General features: G+C 35.7%; 4 protein-coding genes across 4 annotated transcripts; 2 read left to right on the top strand and 2 right to left on the bottom strand.

Annotated features, from left to right (window-relative positions):
• On the top strand, positions 1–2146 carry LOC106669908. The gene is made up of 2 exons (XM_014399760.2): positions 1–108; positions 1655–2146. The coding sequence occupies exons 1-2, from the start codon at positions 67–69 to the stop codon at positions 2087–2089; spliced, it is 477 nt and encodes a 158-aa protein (XP_014255246.1). The 5' UTR covers positions 1–66; the 3' UTR covers positions 2090–2146.
• A 416-nt stretch (positions 2147–2562) lies between these two features.
• On the bottom strand, positions 2563–4123 carry LOC112127564. Its single transcript, XM_024228679.1, has 3 exons — positions 3847–4123; positions 3475–3618; positions 2563–2634 (listed from the first exon to the last, which is right to left on the bottom strand). The coding sequence occupies exons 1-3, from the start codon at positions 3976–3978 to the stop codon at positions 2563–2565; spliced, it is 348 nt and encodes a 115-aa protein (XP_024084447.1). The 5' UTR covers positions 3979–4123.
• A 6845-nt stretch (positions 4124–10968) lies between these two features.
• On the bottom strand, positions 10969–12303 carry LOC106661979. Its single transcript, XM_014385765.2, has 2 exons — positions 12178–12303; positions 10969–11685 (listed from the first exon to the last, which is right to left on the bottom strand). Exons 1-2 carry the CDS (start codon positions 12217–12219, stop codon positions 11224–11226), a joined length of 504 nt encoding a protein of 167 aa, XP_014241251.1. The 5' UTR covers positions 12220–12303; the 3' UTR covers positions 10969–11223.
• A 2796-nt stretch (positions 12304–15099) lies between these two features.
• Positions 15100–17100, top strand: LOC106661684 (28S ribosomal protein S11, mitochondrial). Its single transcript, XM_014385232.2, has 5 exons — positions 15100–15535; positions 15621–15754; positions 15817–15917; positions 16808–16873; positions 16936–17100. The coding sequence occupies exons 1-5, from the start codon at positions 15240–15242 to the stop codon at positions 17041–17043; spliced, it is 705 nt and encodes a 234-aa protein (XP_014240718.1). The 5' UTR covers positions 15100–15239; the 3' UTR covers positions 17044–17100.
• The last annotated feature ends 1382 nt before the right edge of the window (positions 17101–18482 follow it).

The raw sequence follows: 18482 nt of genomic DNA, 5'->3' as shown, positions 1-18482 counted from the left end.
GTAACCAAAGGATTGTCAAACAGTTACCCATCGGAGATAATCGACTTATAACACCTACCGCGTACAATGGGTGCTTTCAACTTCGTCTTGTTCGTTGCATTCTTGCAGGTAAACTATTAACCAAACATTAAGGTGTGCATTTTTGTACCAACATAAAAAAGAGCTATTACAGTTTTATTATTTTTTTAGTATAAGAAATTATAGCCACAAGAATACTCATACGTTTACAAATATACAAATTGACTGTGGAATTAAATTTGTTTATATTTGTTAACAATCTCTTTTCTTTTTTTCTTATAATAATTTATTGAATCCTAACAGGTTCTATGACCAAAATTTGAAATTTATTTTTCAAGTTTTGATTATCTGTTCATTAATTACATAAAGTGGTTTTCATATTTCTAAATTTATTTTAGTTTTCCAAAACTACCTTTAGAAATATGTGTGGTGATTAGTGACCGTTAATCGATATTTATTTAGAAATCGTGAGATGCGGTCTGGTGTGATGTAGGTTTCAGAAAAACATTTTCTTTATTGTGCCAACGTTTCGATCTTTATTGAGATCATCTTCAGGGCCTGGGATTTACAAACATTGTTTACATATAACAATTACATTTTGGATGTGGAAAAGTGAATTTATACAATATATTTTTTATATATTCAATCAACGTATTTCTACTCACTCAAAGTGTTTGTCTTCTGTGTAATTATGCCATTCTTGCGTGTCGTGTCGAGAGTGAGATAAAGAAAATGTTTTTCTGAAACCTACATCACACCAGACCGCATCTCACGATTTCTAAATAAATATCGATTAACGGTCACTAATCACCATACATATTTCTAAAGTTAGTTTTGGAAAAATGTAATTTTCCAGTGATTCAATCCGGTTTTAAATATGAAAAAGTGACCACCATTGCGGTCAAATTTTTAAGTTCGACTTTTTTTAATCCTGATCGTTGATACACTTCTTTTTTTATGGGATGTCTGTTCCTTCTGAAAGAAAACAACCACAGTATACTTTTATTTTATTGAAATATCAATTTTAAGGGCACATCCGACCCCTCTTCAATAGGAAACATCTTAAAATCTTTGAGTTCAGGTACATATTTAAAAATTCACAAAAGGGAAAGAAACAATGTGCCCGCGAAATAAAATAAAAAGTAACCGTATAAAATAAAAATACCATATGATTGGACATCGCTGAACGTTTTCGTCTGCCGTTTCCGCTGAGTTGGTCTGTCTGAGACACACTGAGGATGGCTAAATCCCGAAAGCGTCTGACGAAACCCTGTATTGATAAGCAGGCTAAAATGATTGGTAAAAACCATATTACTGGTTGAACCCGCAGACCACATGAAAAGATGTCACAAAATAACCATTTATTAACAATTATCCCATAAAAACTTGAGAAAAAACTTGCATGTCTTGTTTATACTATTATTATACTAGAATGTTAAAGTATAGCCGTAGATTAATTTTCTTTCTGTTTTAAACGAAGTTGACTCACAATAATTTGTACTTAGCTTTTCGGAAGAGGGCGTCACGACACCAGTTTTCTTTAGAGTTTTTCCAAAAATGGCGCAAAGATTGCTAAAACAATAATCAAAGAGTAAAATTTATGTAAAATTATGTTTAAAAAGATAACTCAATTTAGGTGTTCCATGGTTGCATTGCAACGCCGGTGGAAGGGCGCGAATTGTACGCCCCCGGCGACCACTCTTCGTCCCTTTTTGAGGAAACAGGACTTTTATCCTGGTTCGACGACTGCGCCAATCTGACAGTAGCCTACAACGACGTGTACAACTATACACTTCGCCTGGCACCTTGGCTGTTTGAGTTTTCTTTTGTCGTCGGATCAGACTTGTCGGCGTTCCTCACGTGTTCGGGTTTGGTGTCCACCATCCCCTGCCTCGTAGATAACTTTGAGCAAATGAAGAAGGACGTCGTCGCCTACCAGCCTGCCTTCGAGAAATTTTGGGAAGAAGGTTTAAAACTGACGGAAGAAGTCAAAGCCGGAATGGAGTCGTGCTTTATGCAAAAAACAACACTGCACGCTTTGCGATTCGGCGAAGATTTTCTTAAGCATTAATAATCAAATATGTAACTCTATTCATATAAACTACTAATAAACAAAACTGTGTACACATTTATTTATTTCTTTTGAAGCCATATTATGAGCAACAGGTTTTTAGAGACATGAAGATGGCGAAACGACCAAACGTGTATGACTGACCAACAGCGAAAACAGACAGACCAAGATGACCAAGATGGATCAAATTACAAAATTAGACGCTTTACTAGAAGGATCCTTTGAATTTAGGATCGCAACCTTTAAGAATTCAATACTTAACAAATATTACTGTATCACCTTCAAGTTCCCTCCACCACAGTTTTGAAACTCTATTCAACAGGGCTAAACTAACACCTGAAACACCCTTACATTTCCATTTTTCATTTCGAACTCATAAATTCTTCTTTCTTTGGCCAAACATAATCAAGACGCTACACCTGACTTTGTATACAGACAACATTCTCAGTACATTAAAAGCAACTTACTATATGCTAGACGGCTCCGTCGACTAAAGAGAAGCCGTAAAGTAAGGTCATATGCTTGGAAGGGTATGGAACAGTTATCTGTAAAATAAAAAATACTTATTTATTTTGTGTTCTGTATCAAGAAATATTACTTCTGAGCTGTTTGCAATTAACGTATCTGTATCTACATTTTGGCCAAAAAACCGTTGTATGCCACTTGTTTGCATTGAATCATGCAAGTTGTCGTAATCTTACGTGCAAGATATCCACTTGATCTTAAGCAGTTTATAAGAGAAGGAAATAACAATCACATATGTCTTGATTTCCACGATTAATCATCGCACAAACAACCAGACTTCTCTGATACAGAAAGGTTCAATCGTACTTTTCAAATCAAAAGTTTGGTGTAGATGAGGATTTAATGACTTAATGTAAAAGATGGTAAGCTCAGTGAGATAATGTTCGGTGTTTTATAATGGCTCTAGTTGATTAGGAAGAAAAGAAGGAAAAGCTATTTTTAAAGCGAACAAGCCAAAACCAAAGAAAAATGGCAACTAGAATGGTTCAATACTAGGGAAAACAAACTTAGAGCCGTTAAAGCGGATATAAGACTATGGACCACCTCAGCTAGACTGTCTAGAAAAGAAGAATGTGTTCTTGCGAGACTCAGGATAGGGCATACACGAATAACACACGGGTATTTAATGGCACGCGAACCTCCACCTATGTGCGTGACATGTGGAGTTTTAACCACAGTCAAGCACATACTGTTAGAATGTAAGATGTACAGAAGGGCACGCATGAGCAGTGAGTTGCCCGCCTCTCTACCCGAATTGCTAAATGACAGAGAAACAACAGTATCAAGATTATTTAAATTTTTAAGGGAAACAGAATTGTTTGGTAAAATCTGATTTGTGAGATGAAATAAAGAGATGGGACCTGTGGCTGGTGGCGGGCCCCAATGCAAGAGAATGCTTCCCATATGCCCCCTGTGTCCTCCCGTGCTGCCTGGCTCCTCGGTCGGGCGTCTGCTTCCCCCGCAGACAGATTCAAGGCAAATATAACCCTGATTGTGGTTGCTTCCTTTAAAAAAAAAAAAAAAAAAAAAAAAAAAGCGAACAAGAGTCATCTGTGAACGTCTTCCTATATTCAACAGGTGTATTGAAATTGAAACCTCTCAACACTTGCTAACAAGATTTAAAATGTACTGTTCGTTAAGTGGACTGTATATGAATGGGTAAATACCTTTATGTTAAAATTTAAAGAGTGAATCCGAGGAGGGGATTGGGATACTTTTAAGTTTGCACTTACCCCAACGAGTTCAAGCAGCTCGGCCCCAGTCGTCCTCTTCTTTCTTCGACTAGGTAGGGCCCCACAGTCTCCGGCGGATTCAGACGTTTGGTACCGAACTCTTAAGGGACACGGGCAGGTCGTCAAAACCATCGATTGCGCACAACACGGGTTTAGATAGGCAGGTATAACGGTGTTCTCGGCTTTGGCTCTAGGCAACAACTGACTCGCCGACCGGCCGGAGACCTCCAGAAGGGTTCAAAGGGCGATCGGCGTAAACATGTACAATAAACAAATATTGCTGCAAATCGTTCTTCGCAAAATATTTTAGGTTTAACATAAATAATTAATTATATAATTATTATAGACGAATAATTAGGTAATAAACGAACCATGATTATTGATTGTACTATTAGAATGTTCAGTTTATGAGAAGCATTTAGTTGGCTATTATTTAATCCTCAGATTTAAACGAGGTGTAATGATGGTAATTAATTTGTTCTTTAACAACCTCTGTAAAAACACTGCCTACCGCCTCTTCTAAAGGTCATGATTTACGATTTTTTTAAATTGAAATCAATAGGGGTATTCACGATCTTTGTGTTAACCCTGTTAAGTCTTTAGGTCCTGTTAGATCAAGAAAAAAAGATGACGTAGACTTGTATGAATCGGCTAGTTAACATTGTTCGATCTAACAGGCCGGGGCCAATGTTAGATGTTAGGTCGAAAATGTAGTCACATTGCTATCCGTTAGGGCGTAGGTAACCAACATGGCGGCCATGAATTTAACAGCTGTTTTTTGTTTACACGTATTTTTATTCTTAAATACCCATTAATTCCAGGCTAATACGTTTCTTTTGTTAATTTCTGACCTGTCCTTACACTCTCATTCAAAATAGATACATCCCATATCCTATAAAGTTGAAGGCTGTTAGAAGTTAAGATACAAGCTAGGTATGTCGGCATGAATTGAAGCGTGTCATTTGTTAGTACTTTTCGAATTCACAGATAGCATTTTGAATGAATGAGTTGATTAATTTTCCTGTTTTATTAACTTCTGGCATCTTATAATTTAACACAAAAGAAAACCAAAACAAACAACAACAAGCCTTCAAGGACTGTTATACCTTTATTTTTGGTTCTACTTATCGCCACGCCCAGCATTGCGGAAAAATTAACATTTAATATGGTAAGAAGAGGGCGTTTACGATCTTACTGGACATTTCTCTATTCAAATTAACACCAGATAACATCTTACAAATATCGTGAATACCCCTAATATTCTTTTTCTGTGCCCATAGTAGAATGCTATTATGACGAAGTAAGCGGTTTACATTAAAACTTTTATGACAAAAGGTCGCCAAGCTGGGTATGGCCACGATGGCCATCAGCTTGGCTCCACAAACTGGGCAAAAATTTGAAAAAACCGTAAAATGTCCTGCTTTGGGGAATTTAATATTTATAACGTTAGTCTAACCAAACTTGTTATTTATTGAGTACCCTTTAAACATCCCATTTATTACACACTTAGCAGACTATAAACAACAATGCCTCGATGCGGGTTAGAAACAAAGCCGGAAATATTTCTGCAATGGAATCCAGTTTATCAACCATTAAAAAAAAGAAAAAAAACTTCAATGATTGAATGCGTGGAAAGATTGTTAATTTGTTGCTTTATTTGCTACTTACAGAGAATTCCAAATCGCGTATGTTATCAACCCCCCAAAGATGACATAAATTTATGAAATTTGATGCTTTTTTATTAAATAACGACCTATTGCTTTATCTACAAATCTTTTACCTTTCAAAATCCTTAATCTAAAGTCGGTTAATCTCAGGAAAATGCTGGAACTTTACGTAATGAAGCATTGACTCGAAAAAATAAATCATGATGAAAACTTCTCAAAAGGCTACCAATTTTCTATCAAATAAAAGTAATTTTAAATTTTAGCACTTGTGGCTCCCCAGTGTTGACAGATCGACTTTTTTCATCTATTAACACCTGCTTTAGAGAATGTATAGAACAATATTTTTTCTATTTAAAACAATACCTTTCCAAGCGTCATGTATAGTGGCAGGTATTGCTCCAATTGACATCAAAATATTGTACAAGAGTTTGTAGATATTTTTTGGCGAATAATTGCAGCGAAATTTATTTGGTCCAGGGTACTCAACTGAGAAATCATTACCTTTAAGAGAAAGGTCCGCAAAACATAAATTCACCAAAATGATTATAATGTATTACATGATGCATTAAATAATTAGTAGTTCACCCAAAAAATAAAATCACACTTGAGTTTGAAGATAAGGATACAATCTCATTTATTAATTTTTTTAACAAAGAGAAATGTTGAAATTTATGAGTAGGTACTAGATAAAATTTCAGAAATTTAGTGTTAATATATACAAAATACCTGATAAAAGAGGTGGAATATTAACTTTCTTATCATCACATTACTTTAAACAAAACATAAACGTTATAATCAACTACAATTGACGCATGTTAGTATTAGGCAATTTTTGCTATCGTAAAAGTTTCCAAAATTTATTCTGTAGAAACAATCATCAAAAAATCTAATTAGCCTTCACTGAGAAGCACAAAAACTGGCATATTTCGAATTATTTCTTAGACAATCCTCCATTGATTATCTTACAACTATATTTGGTCAGTTTAAAAGGATTAGATGCAAATAAAACAGTGATGAAATATTCCACTTGGTTTACAATTGAATTTCTTGACTAACTGAATAGTCAATTTCTTCTTTTTTGGTTTTTCTGTAAAGCTTCTTTCTAACGTTCCGGTGGTTTCATTTGTTTTATTTTTAAGATTTAAATTTGTTTGATTGATGGTTTTAAATGATAGAGATCCGGCTGAATCATAGCATTGTTAGAAGTTAGAAGAAGTCAAGCATTATGGCCAGGGTGCTTAACGATCCCAGAACAATTGTCTGAAGGGTCTTCCATCGCTACCAAGATACTGGAGGTTACTCAAGATGGCATGGATCAGGTCGCAATCGTGTCACATTTCAGAAAGATGATCTTTTTATTGATCCGATATACTCTTTTAAAAATGTTAATGTCACTGTATTTACGCGCTGTAAGTAGAAGACTTTCAGGAGCTGGATTTCGTGCGAGAAAGCCTGCACTGGTCCAGAACTTACGACATGGCGCAGATCAGTTCGGTGAAGTTTCGCAAGAAATCAGATCAGTTTATCAGAGCAAGATTGGACTAAATATCTTAGGTGTTTTGGTTTGGGCAGGCTTTTCTATTGAAGCTCGCTCAAACTTGATCTTCAACATGGGTTCCATACGAGCTGCGCGATACATTGAAGATGATCATCAGAAGTTGTTCCTTATTTAGGTAGTCATAAACATGACTTAGCCATAGTTATATGATACAACATTGACAAGAAAAAATCATTAATCTACACTTAGAGGCAAAACATGGCCTGCCACTGGTCTAGAAATTCAGATAAGGCACAGAAAAGCAGGTGTTTGGTGTTCCCAAGTAAGTTTTGCAAGAAATCCGAATGCAAGAAAATCTTGTTTTCGGATGAAGCAAGGTGTGTATTCTGACGGCCGAGAGACGGCATGGGGAAGAAAGGAGAGCGATATCCCCGCAACATTTTCCCTCCGGAGAAGCCATGGAGGTGGTGGTTATGGTTTGGGCAGGCATTTCAATGGAAGGTCGCCCAAACCTGATCTCCATCGAGGGTTTCATAAGAGCTGCGCGATACATTGAAGATATCATCAAAAGAAGTTGTTGTTTATATGCCACTAATTAGCGACGGTTCTATTTTTGTGCATGACTGTTCACAACTAGGATGGTAGGTGACTACTTACAAAAGGGTTTCATTTCAATTTTTGGAGTGGTCAGCATGTAGTGCCGACTTAAACCCTATCCAAAAATTTGAGACGAGTTATCAAAAAGGGTAAAAAATCGCCCACAGATGCCAGAGAATTTGCAGAAAATAAGAATGGCGCTGTTGGATGAGTATGAAAACATTCCACAGCACTAGCGAAAATAAAATCGATAGCATGCCGAATGCAAGCTGTGATCAAAGCAAGTAGAGGAAATACTCTGAACTGAATTGAATATTTTCTTCATTTAAATTAATTATACTTTTTAGCTAAGGTCTTTGTTGAGAATAAAAAACCAGGTTACAAGCGGGATGAAGCTAGCTTTTTCATCTCAACCAAGGCGTTAGATAAAAAGTATAATTAATTTAAATAATTAATATGGTCAATTATGACTACTAAATACATATGTAGATTTTCTTCATTGTTTCCATAGTAACGTTTTTCAACAATACAACAAATTTTTTATATTAAAATATATGCTATTATATATTTTGATGATTAACCAAAGAAAAAAAAGGAAATAATTGTCTACTTAAACCTAATTTTTTGAGGTTCAAAATGGCACCAGAAACGTTTCGCCTAAAGCACTTAACAAATTTTAGACGAGCGTACGTCTAAATGAGTTTTGAGCGTATGTCTAATGGAAACCTTCATGAGGTAACTCGCTATTTCCTCCTCATCCGACCCTGTGGGGAGAATCCCTCCGAGTCCCTTTTATCATAATTGAGGTTCGTATTAATCAAGGGCGATATCGAATTTAGCGACTGCCCAGAAGGACTTTATATCACAATATTGTTTCCTAAGACGGCAAACTTTGTTAAACTAGGATTAACGCTACCCCAGCCGTGTAGTTGTCGATTAACTCTAAATTACCCCAGAAGTCCATTACCGGTCTGAGACGTTAGCTCTGCGATTGGAGCTTGGAATTCGAACAAATCTGATTTATAGTAATCAGGAGATGAACTGTAATATGGATCGAAGGAGGAGACAACTGAACGAGAAAATCACTATTTCATCTGAAGATTAATATCTGTATTATTAACTCACAGTGATGAAGCGCTATACGGGCGTTCTTACTCCCTTTCCTCAAATTTATAGACTTTTAAAAAGTACAAAAAGAGAAAAATCATGATCCGTGTGCACATCTTAATTTTCCAAACGAAAATTCCTCTCAGAAATTTACTTAGCCATGTAAGGAAAGAACTTTATGTGAGATTTCCACGTGAGGTACGTGGATCGTTGGGATCAAGGCATAAAAATGGTAATTAGATGTTTTATTGATATATTCAATTGTTGTTAGGAGGCTGGTCTGCGACACATGTTGAACTGGATATTGGATCAATCTGCACTCGCTGGTTAAGTGAATTAATCAAAAGCTACGTCTACATCACACATGAAAATGAGGAATACAATTAATGTATGTGTTAGACGAGTTGAACGATGCAACTCAATAACACCAAATAAAACTAGGGAAAGTGATCAGAACGTTGCAAAAAATACTGGGACTTGTGGCGAAAATGAAAATACCCAATTAAGTTTTTTTTTCTTTGCGAGGGTTTGCAACACCAGAGGTCATATCAATCCTCGGGGTGCCGATGTTTTTGAAAAAAAAGCACATTTGTCAGCACTTATTGAATCGGATAACCTGAGGTACAGAAGTAGTTAAAGGAGATATTATAATTGCCATTGCTCCTTCATTTGACATGAAATAGATCATTAGTTCTTCCCAAATATCTGAGCGTTACCGCTAATTTAATATCAGCTCCAAAAGGACACATTTATCCATATCCACTTCTTTCATAATTTCAAAATTACGACATTTCAAATACTCTTTCATTCATACGGGCCGTCGCTGATTCCGTTTTTCTTTTTCTTTTTAGAAATGCTGCACTAATACCCGCGAGCAAAGCCTGTAACTTTACTAACTTTAAATAAGTTGACAACTAACGGTTTAGGTTTTAAATTAAATAATGTACGACCGACCGAAGGCGGCAAGTTGACTGGCGTGATGTGGACAGTTAGCTGCATGCGTTTCATGAATTCAACAAAAGGCATGCATTAAGCCGGGAACAGACTTACCCGATGCAACGCCATGCGACGCTACCCAATGCTATGCGACGCAAATCCAAACTCCATTTTTCTTTAAGATTGTATTACCCCGTGCGTAACTGCCCGATGCTATGCAACGCTACCTACCCTCTGCGATCACCACTGTCCAGATTTTCGTCGGGTAGCATCGAGTACAGTCAAAGACAAAAGAACCGGACTCACTATTCAAACTCATATTTTTATTCAAACTACATGTATTATTGTCGTTATATTAATTACAACATACTTATTTAACATACTTATAAACCAAATTAAGCGAGATCATTAGTTTTTATCTTTAAAAAAAAATAATTTTAATGGTTTGGTAGAAAATTGATCAAAACACCGGAATACCATTTTTTGATATAGTGAATTTAACTAACAATTTATTATACGGTTTTGATCATAAAATTTAACAATTTATTTCATGGTTTTGTTCATACAATTACACAATTTTCGCCGAGTAGCGTCAGAACAGCTCNGATGGGAAGTTAGTGTCCGAATGGATCGAGGTCACGATAGCTCAAGTGGTAGAGCAGCGGCGTATCAAGCCGAAGATCGTGGGTTCAAATCCCGCTCGTGCCATTGACTTTTTTATCTCAACTAAAAACCTTAATTAATTGTAATATATTAATTGGTCAAGCGGGCCACGAAATTAGTGAATTTATTTAAAACTATTTATTTATTTAACTAACAATTTATTATATGGTTGTGCTTATAAAATTTAACTAACAATTTTTTACACGGCTTTGTTCAAAATAATGCAATAAGAACAAAAGAGGCGTTGCGATTGTGATACTGATTAGTGATGCACGCTGTGTGACTGTACGTGGCGTGCGCTTGACGTCGCGTAGATACACCCCACCAAAACGTGGCGAGGCGTCGGGTAGCGTCGCATAGCGTTGCATCGAGTAAGTGTGTTCCCGGCTTTAGGGGCTAGTTAAAGCGCAAGTTGAACAGAAAAGAGCACAAGAGTAGACACACATAAAAGCGCATTTGCGCGATCTTCAATGAGGAACTTTCCTGTGTATTACGAAAACCAAATGAAGGAAAATGACAAAATTGTCAAAGTATTACGTATTTAGTTCAATATTTTGTAAATATCTACATTTATTTAGCATTAAAAAGACGTTGAAAACTTTTGAATACATATTTATTGTAAAGATGTAGTTACAGGATGAGTAAGATTTTATGTACATTTATTAACTGTATTTATTGTTATTGTATAATCATGTAAAAAGTTTAGTGTTAGCTGGCATGACAAAAATTAATTTTGCTCATATTCTATATCTATGCAACACATTTGGCAGTTACAGTGCTGTAGTTTATTTTCAAGAAATTCCCTTAGCACTTTTTTGTTAATGATTGTAAAAAAATATATGTACAATAAAATAATTTGGGTAATCAATTTATTTATCACATAGTTGTAACTAGTAAGTAGGTACTTTTTTAGCGGTTTATATCCATTTCCATGAATAACTCCTCCATCAATTGCGATTCGGGTTGGTCGTCGCTCGCGTGTAAAAAGCACCAAACGAGTTCCTTGATCACCTTTTTGAAAAGCGTATCAGTTATGTTAACACGTGATTGCACTTCATGCTGGATGGTTTGGAAGTCGTTCACGACTTTCATCAGCCCGTTAACGAGGCAGATGGGTTTCAACAGGCCTGAGCATTTGCGAAGGTCGTCGAAATCTTTGATGATGGTGACTGGCTTTTGGTAAAGCCACGTGGAGATGTTCTGGACCACTTGTAGCACCTCTTGTGCAGTCGTAGACAGATTCTTGCAGTTGACCAGCCAAGAAGGCAAGATATCAGAAATGTTTGATTTATCGTTTGATTCAAAATGGATGTCTTCCAACTCGTCGAAAGTTAACTCTTCAACAGGAGTTCCGATTGCCACATGACATACCTAGAAAGAGAGATAATAATTTTTGGTCTTTCTACCATATTTCATTCTAAATCTAGGACAAGTCGTGTCAAAATAATTAATGAATAACAGAAGTAAACAGCAATCCAAACATTCTCTTACATACATACTTCGTTTATTTTCAACATCTCAACCCATCCCTCATTTAAAGTAACAATTTTCTAAGTGCGATGGAATGGGCGGAATGTTTCGACTATGAATAATTTGGTCGTCAATGATTATCATTGGTCAATATTTTATTATGGTCAATATTATATAGGTGTGTGTTTACATTTTTATAATATTGTACCAAAACTAATGTACAAATCAAGTTGTTACATTTTCTATAAATCTATAAAGAACGTTGACTATTAAAAAAGTTAGTGGAGAAGAACCTTTTTTGAAGAGAAGTTTTCCTATGCCGGATAATTTAAGGAATAAACCGAAATACAGTAAATTTGTCAGAAATATTGAGACATAATGAACAATAATTACCTGCTGAATCGACAAAAGCAGAAAGATGTATGCGGCGATCATGGTGAATCGAGAAGTTAGCCAATCAGTAAGACGGAAGCTCCTGTTGGGCGTCTTTTTATACTTGTTTGATACATATGTTCGAAATATTTAATCTTATCTTTAATCATTTTTCTTGAGTAGTTATCTTGGTTGCAAATTAAAACATCAACATTGCAAAATTACTTTTGAAAATGAATAGTGATAACAAATGGTGTTAATTAAAGATTTTCGCGAGACATCTTCACGTATAATTGAGAAATGAACGTTGCTATTTTTTCCATAGGTTATTAGGTCAATGGTTGGGCTACATTTACAAAAGTATTATGGGTATTTCAAATTATAGGTTTAGGTAGACCCCAAAAATTTTGTTCTATACAATTTAAAACCGAACTTAAAGTAAAATAGGAATTATAGGTCTTGAATTATACCACTACTGGTTTGGAGCCAAATTAACAAATCATAAAACATAAGACAAAGTAAAAACATTTCTAAAATTCAATAAACTATTTTAATGATAGGAAGCATGTGGCACAAAGATCTCTTGTGGAAATTACAGTGTGTCCTTCCAATTACCCTATACTTAAAACTCCGCGCTAACTTGTCAGAATGGTTTTTTGGTTGGTGAGCTTGAACCAATCCTTTTTATCCTTTATACCGCAGACGTCCCAACTACGCCTTCTTTTGCCATTAACATAGCTGTACTATCTTCCTGCTCTGATCCTACAGTTGCTTCGGAATGTCTGCAAAGATATATGAAATGAACTGGTACAAGCAATGGAAAGTGAAGATAAAAAAGCAAGGGCGTTTACGGCACATTTACACTTCGCAGCAAACCTCTCAAAATCTGCTAGGACAATGTTCTTATCCCCAAATCAGACTACGTTCGTATCTTGTGTTCCACCTAGGCTCACGATTAACCCCAAATAAGTAGACACGACTGAAACAAGACCTACAAAGCTAGGTCTACTCTACAAACTGGATGTACATGTAAATAGTTATAAACTTGAACGCTTCCAAGGTATCGACGAAAAACAAACATTTTATAAAACGCTATTACAACCGATAGAACTGCCAGGAACCGCTGAACATTCCAATATCCAACGTATCTAATCTTTAAAGCCAAGGTCCTTATATCCATTGCAAATGCTCCTTATTATGTCTCCCATAATGCCCTTCACAACAATTTAAATCTCACTCCCCTATAGTCTTCTCCAACAGATTTCATCTTTACAATCCCATAATGGGTCTAGTTATTCCCCTCAATGCGACCATGTAAATAGTTATAAATATGTCTTTGTACCCTTAAATTACGTAATCAATAATTTTGGATATTGTAATAAAAAATTCTTTTAATAAATTAAAAAAAAAATTATAGAATGAAAAGGCGCTATTGGAAAGCTCTACACGAGCCTTCCTGGTGGAAGTTTCAGAAGGGACAGAACAGCAAAATCTTGAAGATTCTGAAATTGCCTTACAGAATGAAGGTTTTTTTTGATCTGATGGAGCTGAAACGAGCATAACAAAATAGGCTAAAGACACCTCTGCTAAACAAACCATAGCTCCCCAACTAATAATAATAAGAAAACACTACACGTGGCTTAGAAAGAAGGGGAAATGGCGAAGGCTCCTGAGCAGTTGCAGAAAGAGTTCTTCTGGGACAATGACGGGAAATCAGATTACGCCACCACTTAATACATCACAGTCACAAACCAAACACAACAGAGATAAGCATGTCTTCAATATACAACGCATAAAAAGGACGAAAAATCATGGGACCTAGAGATGTACAAACAAACTCACTTTCACTAAAAACATTGTACTATTTATTTCACTATCACTAAAAACATAACATAACAAAAATTGCAAACTTTCAGAAGAAACTATCTAAATCAATAGAACAAAAAACTAACAATTCTCAACCAACTATTCTCTGTTTATTTAAAAAAGAATGACGCAAGTGGCCGTGTGCCGGTTCATCAAGGGGATTTTTGTTTGTTTATTAAATTTTAGGCAATTTGAAACATTATACTCCTCCAATAATGATTATTTGGAGATCGTGAAATGCGGTCTTGTGTGACGTAGGTTTAGGAAAACATTTTCTTTATCGTACCAACGTTTCCATCTTTATTGAGATCATCTTCAGGGCTCAAAGTGTTTGTTTTCCGTATAGATGTATCATTATTGTGTGCCGTGTTGAGAGTGCCTACACGACACACAAGAATGCCCTGAAGATATCTCAATAAAGATCGAAACGTTGGCACGATAAAGAAAATGTTTTTCTAAAACCTACATCACACCAGACCGAATCTCACGACCTCGAAATAATCATCAAGTAACGGTCACTAAACACCACACATACATAAAAACATTGATTAGTTTTCCGCTCGACGTATTCTCAGTTTTATCTTAAACGGGTTAGTTCCATTATGGCGTGTTACTTTATAAATAAGGTTTTCACACTAATCTACCTCGACAAACAGCTTTGTTCCTAGGGATTACGTTCTTCTGTGAAACGACCCGCTTGACCCAACTGCTTCAGGGAGAGAGTTCCAACCCATGGATGAAGTAGATCGAAGTATTTGTACTCATTCAAACAAAAACTCTGAGTGAGTACAAATACTTTGATTTAGTCTAAAATTTCTAGCAATGTATAAACTCATTTTTTCACATCTTACATGTATTTGTATAGTTTAAGCAATGTTTATAAATCCCAGGTCCTGAAAATGATCTCAATAAAGATCGAAACGTTGGCACGATAAAGAAAATGTTTTTCTAAACTTACGTCACACCAGACCGCATATCACAATCTCCAAATAATCATTAATTAACGGTCACTAAACACCACACATTCCTCAAATAATGTTGATATTGATGAATGAATCATATGATTTTTTTTTTGTAGTTTGTTATTGATGGCTGTCCAAAATTGTTTATCATCAAATTGGCAGCTTGTGTTAGCCTGTTTGTTGTTCAATCTCGTCTTTTACCTGTGTCTTTGGGTGTTAACCAGGAACCAAACATGACGTCACCGCTCTTCAATCATGATCGATCCCGAGGTTGAAACAGTGGCTCTCCCTTCCCTTCCATTATCAGATAAGCTGCAGGCAGGAAATAAACAAGGCTCAGACACGATGTTCGTTCTCACCCGGATAGCCAGAAATCTGCCGAAATTTTTACCGCAGATGAGCATCTGCAGGCAGGAAGCTTATATCGGGTCGAGATCGATTCATACGAGCTGCACGTTCAATAGAAAAGAAGATGTGAGGGCGTCCCTGCCTCCCATAGACGATGGTACCGAGGGAGAAAAGTCAATCAACGTCGATGCCATTATTCAAACGTACTTAATACTACTAACCCAAAAATGTTTGATTCAGTAGAAAAAAACCTTCATTTTTAATTTGTTGTTCTGATTTGACTTTTAGCCGGGATGACATGTTTCCTACAGGAAATACAATGAACGTGTTGTTCAACGGCATACCATTTTCTCAAGTTCCCATTTGTAACATCAGAGTTTCTAGGAACAACACCATTTTTACCATGACGGAAGCAAAAACAGGTATTGCTCAAATTTTAACATGATTACTCTTATCACATTTTATCATGTAAATTTGGCTCCAGGTGAAGTGAAGTTGATACGATCTTGTGGTATTGAAGGTTTCAAAAATACAAGAAAAGGTTCGAACGTTGCAGCTCAAGCGACAGCCATCACATTCGGAACGGTAAGTTGTTTAAATAATATGATATCGAAATGATTTGACACTGATAACTTTTCTGGGTCGGTCTGTCCTCGATGGTTTACATAACCACTACTTCAGAAAAGTGATCACTTACGGACCACCTGAGGTCATTTTAGCCTTGCCACCTTCAGTGCTAGGTCTATTGCATCAATGACCAAATTAGGTTCAACACTTCTGTCTGTCCACTTCTACCATATTTAGAACTTTAATATCCCTTTGAGTTTTATTTCCACCAAAATAATGTATATATTTATGTATTATGCTCTTACTCTTACATATTTCATCAAATTAGTAAATACATATAACTACTTGGGAATATATTAATATAACTGATTGGTCCAAGTCACCTGATATCTTGGTTTCTTCCATGCCATCTCAATCGAAAAATGTCACCATTTCTATCACCATTGGGCTTTAGCATGTTAATTTGCAATTTTTATTTTTAATTATTATTATTTTTAACTTAAATATATTTTTTATATATCTAATTATAATATTGTGCCAATAGACTAATATTGGCCAACATACATAACGTATAAGGCTAATTCTTTTTAACATTTATTATTACTCCATAACTTGGTTAACCAATAAGGAAATTCCGACTTACATAAATGATAAATCAGTCTTTTATTTTATTTATATACATATTGTATATAGTACAGTTTTATTTTTCATGTAACGTGTGTGTGTCTGGCAGGCAGAGAGAAAGATTGTTCAATATTTACTACTTAATTGAAGGGTGCCTTTACTACTTAATTATTGGCTAGTGTGTGCTGAGATTGAGTGTATTTATTGGCTTTTTTTTTTTTTTTAATGACGAATTAAAGTTGAAGTTTTTTTTGTAAACAGTATTGTGTAATTTATTTTTTCAGAATGCTGTAAGGAAAGGATATGGAACAATTAGGGTTCGCATTCAGGGCCTTGGACCTGGACGAATGGTATATTCTATGATAGAGGCATGTCAATGATTAATGATTTTTAATTTTAATTTTTTTTTCAGTCTGCGATAAAAGGTCTGCAGATGGCTGGGTTAAACATAATATCAATTACAGACAGTACTCCAGTTTCATGGTGGCCACCACGACCTCGAAAACAACGAAGGCTGTAATTGTTTTAACTATATAGCTCATAGAGATATTGTAAATAAATGTTTTTTTCATGTTGATATGAACAATTCTTTCACATTTATGCCCTTCCTCATTCAAAATCACAGAATGTAATCACAATCTAGTATTAAACGCAATATTTTTTACAGCAAAACACTATTGTAGAGGAATCAAACACAACAGGAACAGCTTTGTTGCAAATTTTATGCTTAGTTAATAGCTTAGTTAATATTCTTAACACAGATTAATTATATTGATATTCGGGTAAGTGATCAGTTTTATTGATCTTAAATCAATGTTTTGAAAGCAATTCAAGATGTGCAAATAATATATTAATGACCAAATATCGGTCAGCAAATGTTACTCAACGTCCAGGTGGCCTATCAGTGAATGGGTTTAGTGTACCAAACATTAGTTCAATATTCATTTACATATTAATTTTATATCATTCATTTGGTTATATTTACATCTAAATAAAAAGCTAGACCCAACTGTGCCAAGTAATGTTCGACTTCAAGGTGCTTTATTTTCAGTTGCCTTATTATAATTGGAAAGATTAAAGTTATTCATTTGCCGGACAAGTTACCCACCTCACTTACCATGGCTCAGTCATCAATTTGTTCGGCTGCTGTAATGCCCGGGAAGCTAGATGTTAGTCTGTGGTCATTTCCCATTTCGCTATCCTCATTTTAACTTATAAATGAATTGGCATTTGGCTTGACATTAGCTTCAGTGCTTTGGTTGTTCTGTATGCCTTTGTTATAGTTTTATGTGATTGTTTAATATGTGTCCAGGCTTCTTTGCCTAGATGCTTTGTCCAATAAGTAACAGTAATAATAAAACCTATTAACAACATAATTATCACAATATGCAACCTGACTCTTTTAAATTGAAGTGCAAAAGGCTCTGCACTTTATAACCTTCAACGTCTATGACTATGTCCCACTGGTTTTTTACTTTATTTTCTTTGCTGGCAGTACAAAATTAAAGAAAAACCCACTGTATGCAAGAACGGCATGCAACAAAACTGATTCCTCTATTGCTCTGTACAAAATAACCCTATTGCTATAGGTCACACCCCACAGTCCACACTGCTCTGTATGCATCTGATAGTGGTAACTTTTGTCAATTGTTATCATGATTCTTTTTGGCATGCCCTTTGACTTAGACGGGTGTGAATGTATGCGCTACCATCCACAATTTCACATCTTTTATGTCTGGGTTCCCATTCTATGAGAACCACGGAATAGCCTGCCCAGTAACGACTCCTCCTTAGATCTGACTTTATTTCCTTTTATTTCAGGAGTCTGTTGGCACTCTCAAAAGCTACTTTTTTACATAAATAGGTAAGGGTGGAAGTTCGAGGGCATCGGCAAATATGACAGCGGGAAATATTTTGCCACCGCGGCTGAGGCAACACTGCGTGAAACCTTCACCGTCC

The sequence above is a fragment of the Cimex lectularius genome, unplaced genomic scaffold, assembly GCF_000648675.2.
Source record: "Cimex lectularius strain Harlan isolate CLEC.00 unplaced genomic scaffold, Clec_2.1 scaffold268, whole genome shotgun sequence".
Classification (NCBI taxonomy): Eukaryota; Metazoa; Arthropoda; class Insecta; order Hemiptera; family Cimicidae; genus Cimex; species Cimex lectularius.
Note: the sequence above shows the minus strand (reverse complement) of the source record. Positions and strands in the feature narration are given on the sequence as shown.